The sequence below is a fragment of the Malurus melanocephalus genome, unplaced genomic scaffold (assembly GCF_030028575.1).
Source record: "Malurus melanocephalus ecotype Western Australia unplaced genomic scaffold, MMel_1.1 scaffold_675, whole genome shotgun sequence".
Taxonomy (NCBI): domain Eukaryota; kingdom Metazoa; phylum Chordata; class Aves; order Passeriformes; family Maluridae; genus Malurus; species Malurus melanocephalus.
The window spans coordinates 18,768-28,854 of record NW_026623907.1 but is presented as its reverse complement, the minus strand read 5'-3'; the positions used below and the strand labels follow the sequence as shown (position 1 = coordinate 28,854).

Here is a 10,087-nt window from a genome sequence, read left to right as displayed (position 1 = left end):
CATAGGGAGCTCGGTGTGCCTTTGAAGAGATCTTTTATTCACAGCGGTAAATTTATTTACACATGGTTACACAACACCTTTTTATGTTATGCACTTAACCCTCAACACATCTGAAATTATCAGGGATAAGCACAGAATTCACAAAACTGTTTAGGTTGGAAAAGACCTTTAGGATYACTGAGTCCAGTTGTTACCCAGARGACAKCTCTTTGCATTTCACCTCATTGCTGATGCAGAACAGAATATTCATGGATTATCAATAACAAATTTCAAAAATTCAATTATGCCTAAAACAGCAGTCAGCAGAGTGCAGCAAGCAGTGATTTATTCCTGAGTGCTGAATCAATGAATAACAAGTCCTTAATAATGCCTGTTCTCCTACAGAAAGGAACATACACRTTGTACTACAGAAAAGTTGCCAAAATAAGATAAAATTTAAAAAAAAAAACAAACCCAAAGCTGATTTATTCTTTTTTTTCCTACACCACTCAATGGCTGCCAAAGGCTCTGAACTGTGGGATATGAAATTATGGCAAAGGGGCAGGGAAAGAAATTATCCAGGCAGGAAGGGGAAGGTGACGTTATCACAGCTGCTCCTGAGAAGGAAAAAGCAAGAAGGAGGGGAAAAATTTGTGGTAAAGAAAGTATATGCATATGGAAAAAGAGGTTCCTACCCTGGAACTGCTTCAGGTTCTGAGAGACAGGAGCGAGATGATGTCAGATTTGTCTGCTTGCTAACAGTGACCTTCTCGCTGACTTCTGCTTGAGAATTGAGCACTCAAGTGCTGTTACCTTCTGCTGTAAGTAACTAAAGATCAAAGAATCATGGAATGCTTTGGGTTGGAAGGACCTTAAAGGTCAACCAGTTCCAACCCTCTGCCATAGGCAGGAACACCTTCCACCATCCCAGGGTGCTCCAAATCCCATCCAACCTGGTCTTGGACACTTCCAGGGATCCAGGGGCAGCCACAGCTTCTCTGGGCAGCAACAGGGGGAAGCTGTGGCTGCCCTCCATGACCCCAGGGGTGACAGAGAGAGCAGGATTTTCCTCAGAGAGGAACCCCTGAGCTGCTCTGGCCGTGGTAATCCCAGACAGGATGGATGGAGAAGGGATTGAGAGCAGCCCTGCAGAGAAAGACTGGGAGTTATGGATGGTTAATGAAAAACTCAACGTGAGCCAGCAGTGTGCACTCCCAGCCCAGAAACCAATCTCCCCAAAATTTGGGATGGACTCTGAGGGGCTGGAGAGCGTCCAGAGAATGGAACTGGGGAAGGGTCTGGAACACCAGGAGGGGCTGAAGGAGCTGGGAAAGGGCTGAGCCTGGAAAAAAGGGGGATCAGGGGGGATTTGTGGCTCTGCACAACTCCCTGACAGGAGGGGACAGCCGGGGGGGTCGGGCTCTGCTCCAGGGAACAGGGACAGGAGGAGAAGGAACGGCTTCAAACTATGTCAGGAAGGGTTTAGGTTGGGTGTTAGGAAGAATTTTTGTACAGGAAGGATTGTCAGGCCTTGGAAAGGGCTGCCTGGGGAGGTTTGGAGTCCCCATCTCTGGAGGTGTCCAAGRAAGGCCTGGACAGAGAGCTCTGGGCTGGGTACAGTGTGGCAATCAGGTACAGGTTGGTCTAAATGACCTCGGATTATCTTTTCCAACCTCAATGATTTGGTGATAAGGAATAATGGGTACAAATTGCAAGAAGGGTTATTTAGAATACATGTCGAAGAAATCTTTCTCTGTGAGGGTGGGAAGGCCCTGGCCCAGGTTGCCCAGAGAAGCGGCAACTGCCCCTGGATCCTGGGCAGTGCCCAAGGCCAGGCTGGATGTGATTTGGAATAACCTGGAACAGTGGAAGGTGTCCCTGCCCATGGCACGGGGTGGAATGAGATGACCTTTGAGGTCTCTTCCAACCCAAACCATTCCATGCTTCTCTGATATTTAGCTCCTCATGGCCCAGCTTTGGAATCCACCTCCCAGATTCCCCCGATCCCCTCACCCCGTGTTGGTGCGAGTGTTCAGGAAGCAGCTGCTGCCCCGGGATCCCTTGAACCCACAACGCCAAACTGGGTTTGGAGGCCAAACCACATTGGACAGGACTTGAAGCAACGTGGGACAGTATAAAACCTCCCTACCCACGGCGGGGCGTGGAAAGAGCCGCGATTTTAGCTCCCTTCCAATCCCCACCATGGCAGATTCCCCGAGCCCGCCTCTCCTCTCCCTGAGGGCGGGTCCGGCCATGACGCGGCGGGAAGGCGGAAAGGGGGGGTGAAAATGGCGGCGCTGAGGCGGCCGCTCTGCGCTTTGAGGGCTCCGCTCTCCGCTCTGCTGTGCCTGGCTCTGACCGCCGCCGCCTGGGCCAGACCGAGCCCCGTGAAGGTGCTGTCGGACGGAATGTGGCGGGAGCTGCTCCAGGACGAGTGGATGGTGGAGTTGTGAGTGGGGAGCGGCGCGTTGAGGGGTGGCGTGAGGGCTGTGAGGGGTGTGTGGTGACGGGGCTGTGCTGCTCCCACAGCTACGCGCCCTGGTGTCCCGCCTGCGAGAGCCTGCAGCCCGAGTGGGAGAAGTTCGCCGAGTGGGGAGAGGACCTGGGGGTGAACGTGGCCAAAGTGGATGTSACGGAGCAGCCGGGTGAGAGGGGCTGGAAAGGGCTCCTGACCCCGCCGGGATTTGGGGTGCTGAGGGATCGGGGGGCTGCTCATCCCCGGTGTGTGCTTGTGGGAGGTGTTAGGAAAATTAATTTATAAGTACTAGAGGTTTATGTTTAAAATGGAGATAGAGGAGTTTTGTAACTTTATTTATGAATAAAGGGAGAGGTCATGGGTATTTCTTATGGGGTCTCTCAAATTCATAGGGGATGCAGCTTCTTTTTATTTTAATTTTTCGGCTGCAGTTTTCTTTCTCTTTCTCTATTGGCTGAGGTACTTGAAAGTTACAGGTTCTCTGAAACGCTTGATGAAACTTTTTCTATTATATATTGCTCCTTTTTAATATATATTTCTGTGTTTCTGTTCAGGTAGTCTATTAATATAGACTGGGGTAAGCTAATCGGTGGAATTTTTATGCAAATCTTTTTTATTTTTTTATTTTTTTTTCTCTTAATATCATCCTTATCTCACTCTAGAGTCAGAGTCTGTTTGTAAAGACACTACTTTTTTATTCTTTTCAGAGGTAAACAGAACTAATGGGGAATAATAAAAGCCGTTTACTCATCTCTACCAAAGGCRCACTGCTGTGTGACTAAACACCCTAATCTTGCTTAATAGAATCCCAGAATGTTTTGGTTGGGAGGAACATTAAATATCATCCCATTCCACCCCCTACCACACCTTCCACTATCCCAGGTTGCTCCAAGTCCTGTCCAACCTGCCCTTGGACACTGCCAGGGATGGGGCAGCCRCAGCTTCTCTGGGCAGGTTTCACACTGGGGCCTCCAGCTCTCCTCACAGGGAGGAGACTGACAGATAAAATAGATATGATTGAATAAACAGCAAAAATAAAATGGATAGACTATAATAGATGAAAGGAATTAGAGGTTTTCTCCAGAGCATGATTTGGAAGATATCAGGGAGATTTTTGGCTATACTTTTTAAGAAAAAAAACAAGGTTTCAGCCTTCCCACAGTGGTCCCTGCCTTGGTTGGCAGAAGGAGGTGCAAACAGTCTGCTTTCCTCCTGTTGAAACTCTCCTGAAACTTTCCTGTCTGTGTGGGATCTGTAAACATGGCCTTCTCCATGCTGATCTCTTTCTCCAGAGTCACTTAACTTTTGAAACTTGCATCACTTGGATTATTCTGAGTTTCTGGAGGCTGCAGATCATGTGTGTGAAGGAGAKCATATCCCTGTCCAGACCTACATCCAGAACAGTCCAATAGAGGAGTCATCCCTGGACATCTCTTTTTCCCTTGTGGATAAACTTCCTTGCTCCTCATCCAGGAACCTTTCTTTTTGGCTGTGTGTAGTGTTTTGATATGCACAAAGTTGTATTGGATTGCATTGAAAGATTGATACTGAAGGCTGCCGTTGTATTTTGGGGGGTTACAACATTTCTTGCTTCCTTTTTTTTCCATAAAAATACTCAAAATATTCCCAAAATACYTTTTCTTACAGGGTTAAGTGGACGATTTATCATCACAGCTCTTCCTACCATCTATCAGTAAGTATGCAACACAGCAGGATATTTTTGGGGTGAGAGTGGGCATTTTTCCCTCTTTTTTTTGGGACAAATAAAGGAGGTTTATTATGCTCTTTAAGAATGGGAGCTACTTTTCACTGCCACAGCCACTGCCTTATCAGCTGTGACCTTGTGCTGCCAAATGATTTCTTTTCCTTTCCCTTCAGGCCTTATTTATTCCRCCTTTTCATGGGTGTTTCTGTTTTGCAATCGTTTTTCTGTAGGTTGATCTTTAGTACAGGTGTGTGGCAAGGGCTTTAGGAAGATCATTATCTCTTTTTCAATGGAATCACAGCCTAAAGCTAGCCAAGGTATTAATGGAGTCAATATTCTGGAAATAACTTGGGGTTAGTCAAAGTGTTTGGGAAATATTTTAAAGGCAGTATCAGCTAAAAAAAATAGCACTGAAAAAGTGAATATGTAAAAATAGTCAAGGTGATGGGAGGGAATTTGTTGGGTGGAAACAAATGCTGCACATGGCGCTTGGACCATATAAAATAAAGGAAATTTTGTTGTTTTACAGCTGCAAAGATGGGGAGTTCAGGAGATACCAGGGAGCAAGGACTAAAGCTGCCTTCATTAATTTCATCAGCGACGAGGAATGGAAATCCATTGAACCAGTGTCGTCCTGGTTTGGTCCTTCCTCTTTCCTGTAAGTTTTGGTTTGTTTCTTGTAACAATTTGTTGTCAGATGTGCTGGGAGAGGTCCTGAGGTGTGTCCTGTTCCCTTTTCCCACCTGTGTGGGCAGGAGCTGTGTGAATGTGGTGGGTGGGTGGGTGTCCTAATCCTTCCTCAGCCGTGGGAGTGTTGTCACTGTAGCAGAGGTGCTCTAACATTGTCACCCTAGCAGAGATGTCCCCAGCATTGTCACCATAGCAGAGGTGTCCTCAGCAAGGTTTACTTTAAGGCTTCATGTGGTTGCTGGTGACTGCACTGTTTCCTAAGCTCTTGTAGGGAACTTGCTGACCCTTGAAGTTGTTTGGGTTGTGTGGCACTGAGATGGGTTTTGCCCAGCTAAATCCTAGGAAATTTCCTCCAGTGTCTGATGGGGTCTACAAGGAATTCACAGAGGGACTGTGCATCAGGAACTGCAGTGACAGGAGAAAGGGSAATGRGTTCAAASTGTCAGWGGGGAAATTTAAGTTKGATGTTGGGAAGAAATTCCTGGCTGGGAGGGTGGTGRGGCACAGGTGCCCAGAGAAGCTGKGGCTGCCCCTGGATCCCTGGAAGTGTCCAAGGTCAGGCTGGACAGGGATCAGAGCACCCWGGGACAGTGGAAGGGGGTGAAATGGGATGGGCTTTTGAGGTCCCTTCCAGCCCAAACCATTCTGGGATTCTAAATGAGTATCATCCCACACCCAGGATGTGTGAAATGGGCTATTAACTTAGCATTAACAATGTCTCTATTATTTTCTGTATTCAGACACTGAACTTAAGTGTCTGAAGATCTCTCAGCTCTTGCAATCTAATTTCCTTTTAATAGCTTAATTTTTTGTTTTAATAAAACCTTCTGATGCTTCAATCTTAATCTCTTGAATAGAGTTCCATTTGGCTTCTCACAGCCCATTGGTCCAGATATAATTTAGACCATAAAAGTAACTTGAAATTCATGTGTCAGCAGATCCAAGTTCAAGAAATTTGTGAATTTGTAGCTCAGGTTGTTTCACACAGATTTGAGACTGACTTGAAGGYGTTCTCAGTTACTCTTCTCTGCTTTGTTTCAGGATGAGCAGCATGTCAGCCTTGTTCAAGTTGTCCATGTGGATCAGGGTATTTGCTTACATCTCTACTTTATTTTATCCTCAATATGATATTGAGCTGTTCCTGAAATGATTCTCTTGTCTTTTATTCCAGCATGGCCATGGCTACTTAACAGAAAGTCTTGGAATACCAGTCTGGGGCTCCTATGCTGTTTTTGGTTTGGCAATTCTGTTCTTAGGAATGATCCTGGGACTTGTAAGTAAAGCCCTTGGGACTGATTGTGTTACACTTGTGCTATCTTCACCTCAGTTTTGGGGTGGGAATTTGGGGTACCCTGAGCTGGGATGCAGGGATGTGGGGCAGGATGAACCTCCATAATCCAAAGGGATCCAYCCAAGGGTAAATGGTTAGACTTGATCTTAAAAGTCTTTTCCAGCCTCAATGATTCCAGTGTGCAGAATATTTGGAATATTTCAGCTTGGATTTCTTTGGTTTCAGATGATGGTGTTCCTGGCAGACTGCATCTGTCCCTCCAAAAGGCACAGACCACCACAGTAYCACTCTCAGTCAAGTAAGCCCACAGCAAACCTTTCATTCAGTGAAACTGTTTTGGTAAATCTCATTTATGAAAAGGATTCTTATGAAAGAAATATTGGAGTCTGCAGGATGTGAGATTGAGCTTTGCATTTGGAATTGGTGCCTTGCCCTTAGGGTTWATAGTATTTTCTATTCTGTAAACTGAAGTATTTTTAAAAAATGGTTATAGGGATTGAAAAATGTTTTGATAACATTTTCATACTTTCAAGACGTGAAATTCCACATGGGCAGGGAGAGATAATTGATTGGAGCTCTCAGTATTGCTGTGCTTGCCCGTGATGCTAAAAAAGTGAATTTTACTTGGGAATGGGATTTATTGTGTATTTTTCCTTTCTCCTTGAGGAAAACAAGGCCCAGAGTCAGCTCAGCTGCTGAAAAACAGRTATGAAGAGCAGGAAGCAGATGAGGGAGATATCTCAGATGATGACACAGAGGGTAAGGAGGGCAACAAGAGAGACTCATCACCAAGTGCTGTCCGGCAGCGCCCCGTGACCACTGCTGCTCCCCTGGATAAATCTTAGCTGCATTTGCAWGCAGGATTAGTGTTTGAGTCATCCACTCAAAGGGAGATCTGTGTCAAATCCTTCAGCTTGAAGAGAAGAATGACTCCTGGCGTGATAACGTTGCTGCATTTCATGAATTCAGAGGAAATTTTTTTAAAAAAGCATCTTTGGCATCAGGTTTTGAAAAGGAAAAATTGCTGTTGCAAATGGCTGTAACTTCTCCTGTCTGTGTGCAGAGAAGTGCCAAGAATTGCTGTGGCTTCTGGAAGGACTTGTTCCCCAGGGATTTTGTTGAAGAAAATGTAAACSAGAATACTTGTTGCGTTAGGGATTGTTAGCAAGGAAAATGCACTGACCTGGTTGGTGGTGAAGCATTCCAAAAGGGTTCCCTGTTTTTATACTGTTTCCTTAGTATAAATCTCTAGTTGTGCCCTGAAGAAATGCTGAGGGGAAAAGTTCCTTTAGTTATGGGACTAAAGTTCCTTTAGTTTAGGCTTTCTATGTGACAAAAACTGCTTTTTGCTATGACAATGAGTGCTACAAACCCCCCAATCCTTTTTCTTACAAAGAGCTGATGGAAMTTAGCACAAACACTCCATAGTGGGATTCTCTGGCTGACCAGGAACCTGCTGTTTGCATCTTCCAGAAAAGGCTGTAGAAAACCCTGWGAGCTTCTTGGCAAAGTAGTTTTTCTCTAGGAACAAATGACAAGTAGCACCTTGAAGTCTTGTCTGTCTCTATGATTCCAYGTGGGAATAGTTTACACGCAGGGTCCTCTGTGCAAATCCTCTCCATTCCTCCTCCTGGGTGCCAGCAGGACTCTGCTTGTTTTTAATCCATCATTTCTTAGTCAAATCTTACTGCAAATCCATGCAGGCTGTACCTGTCCTGAAGTTGAAACAATTTGACAGAAACTTTCCTTTTTTCCTGTTTTCACAAAACCATTTTGGAACATTAAACYTTATTTTTTTCTTTAAAAAATGTAGTTTACTCTTGTCTGTATGGTATTGGTTTTCACTCTGTATAGAAATAAAAAGAATGCACATGTCCATTGGACCAATGTTGTAAAGAGTTTTCCATATTCTCTTAATTAAATTCCAAAGTTTTTGCAAGGGAAGAATGAGCCTAATACTGAGCACATTTAGATTTTTTTGACAAACCTGTTCCTGATTTTTTTTTTGTTCAGCTGTGGGTTTTAAGTTTGTAGTTTTAAGTTTGTAGTTGTAGTTTGTTTCAAGTTTTATTTGTAGTTATTTAGTGTTTTTTAGTATTTAGTTTTTATTTGTAGTTATTTAGTGGGTTTTTTTTCTAAATTATTTATCTGGCTTCTTCTCTCTTTGTCTTTTCTCTGTGCTGGTGCTCTGAAATGACTGGGCTTAAGTGCTGTGTGTTAGAAAGATAAACTGACGTTTCAGAGAGTTTTTTTTGTTAAAATCTGAGTGTCCCTATMCTTTTTTAAAGATAAATCCTCTCCTGGTGTTGGAGTGAAGAGCACTGTGTGCCAGAAATGCCCTTAAGGTGTTTGATTTGTGGAATTGCCTTAAATTCTCTAAAAGTTTTGATCTCTTAGCCTTTGTCACTCGTGAATAAAGCAATAAATGAAATAAGGAGAAGTAGTAGCACTGCCTTTGATCAATGGTGTTTTTCAGTTTGGAGAGGGCTTGAGAAGACAGAAATGTTGTAGCTGTTAGGAAAAAACATTGAATTGTTTTAAAAGCTGAGCTATCAGTTCTCACTCCRCTTGGGATATATTTAAATGTTGCTTTTCTGAGTGCAGGAGTTTCTCATTTTTCAGTTACAACCGAACTTTGTGCAATATAGAGAGAGCACCCTGATGACTTTTGGCTAACTTYTCATTTTAAAACAACACCCAGCCTTTCCTTTGTAGGCTCCTGGTTGAACAAGAACTTCCAGCATTAATTTACCTTTTGCCTCTGCCTGCTGCTCACTTCTCCCCGCCTTAGGCTYGTAACCAAATCCCAAAGCTGCCTCCTAGGGCTGAGTGTTCCCAGCTGCTGGAATCCAGCCCCTTTGTGCAACTCCTGCTTGGATTAGCCATGGGCAGCCTGTGCTTGCTGATCTCTCCCTTCATATTATGGTTTTGTCCTGTGAATATTTAAGTTCCTTGATTTATTTTTTTTTTTAAATCTCTATTCCAAAGATGTTTACTGAGGCTGAGCAATGTAACATTAGTTTAAGAACCTGTCCTTTCTGTGTTTTGATGTTGCTTGAGTATCAGTTTTGTAAAAATCAAACTGCTCTTTCCATATCACCACCTAGACCAGGCCTGTTTGATTCCAGAAGGAATTAATGACCTGTAACAATAATTTGTTTTTCAGAGAGTTTTCAAGTAAAAAATAACCACCAGCTTTGGATTCCTGTGTTTGTGTCTCTTTTTTTTTTTTTTGGTCAGGTTCTTGCTGCTTAGTAATGAAACAGCTTCTTCCATGGATAAAAATTGTAACCCTGCAGCTAAAAATGTTTTTAGAAGTTTTTTTAGAAGTCAGGTTCCAATAATAATTCAAACTAAAGTTGCACTAAGTGATTTTTAGTCAAGACTTGGTCGGGTGTCTCATTTTGATAGATGCTTCCAGTGATTTGGGAAGGAGCTTTCACTCGTGCCAGGCTTAGCCAGAAATGTTAATAAAATGTGTTCTTGTGTTGCAAAAATTCTAGGCTGGAGTTGACAAATTACKTTTAAAATGCATTTTTTGGTGACTGTTTTTTGGAGTTGTGTAAAATGTGTGTGAGGGGTGGTGGAGCTGCAGATGGGCTCCTCCCCTGACCCTCCCACACGGTGCAACCAACCCCAAAGCTGAAAGGATCAGTGCTGTGGGATTAACCTTGGAGTGGGAAGCTTAATTCCAACTTGAGGGATCTCTGAAGTGAAAAAAGCTTCATGGGGAGAGACAAATGCAGACAGGGAATGCTCAGAGCAGTGCTGAGCCCAGTGCCTGTTCCTTCTCTTCCTTCCATCTTCACCCTTGGGAATGGCTGGTGAGGATCTGGCAGCTCTGAATGCGTGGAATTTTCTGGAAAAGTGCAGTTACACTCTTATTTCCATCTCAACAGGAGTAAGGAATAGATAATTCCCCAGTGGATGCTCACACAAACCTCAC

The 10,087-nt window shown here is 44.0% G+C and overlaps 1 protein-coding gene across 1 annotated transcript; it reads left to right on the top strand.

The window, feature by feature from the left end:
- Positions 1-2,248: 2,248 nt before the first annotated feature.
- Positions 2,249-8,162, top strand: TMX1 (thioredoxin related transmembrane protein 1). Its single transcript, XM_057384011.1, has 8 exons — positions 2,249-2,428; positions 2,509-2,624; positions 4,103-4,148; positions 4,690-4,818; positions 5,892-5,937; positions 6,022-6,123; positions 6,367-6,439; positions 6,808-8,162. Exons 1-8 carry the CDS (start codon positions 2,268-2,270, stop codon positions 6,984-6,986), a joined length of 852 nt encoding a protein of 283 aa, XP_057239994.1. The 5' UTR covers positions 2,249-2,267; the 3' UTR covers positions 6,987-8,162.
- Positions 8,163-10,087: the final 1,925 nt, after the last annotated feature.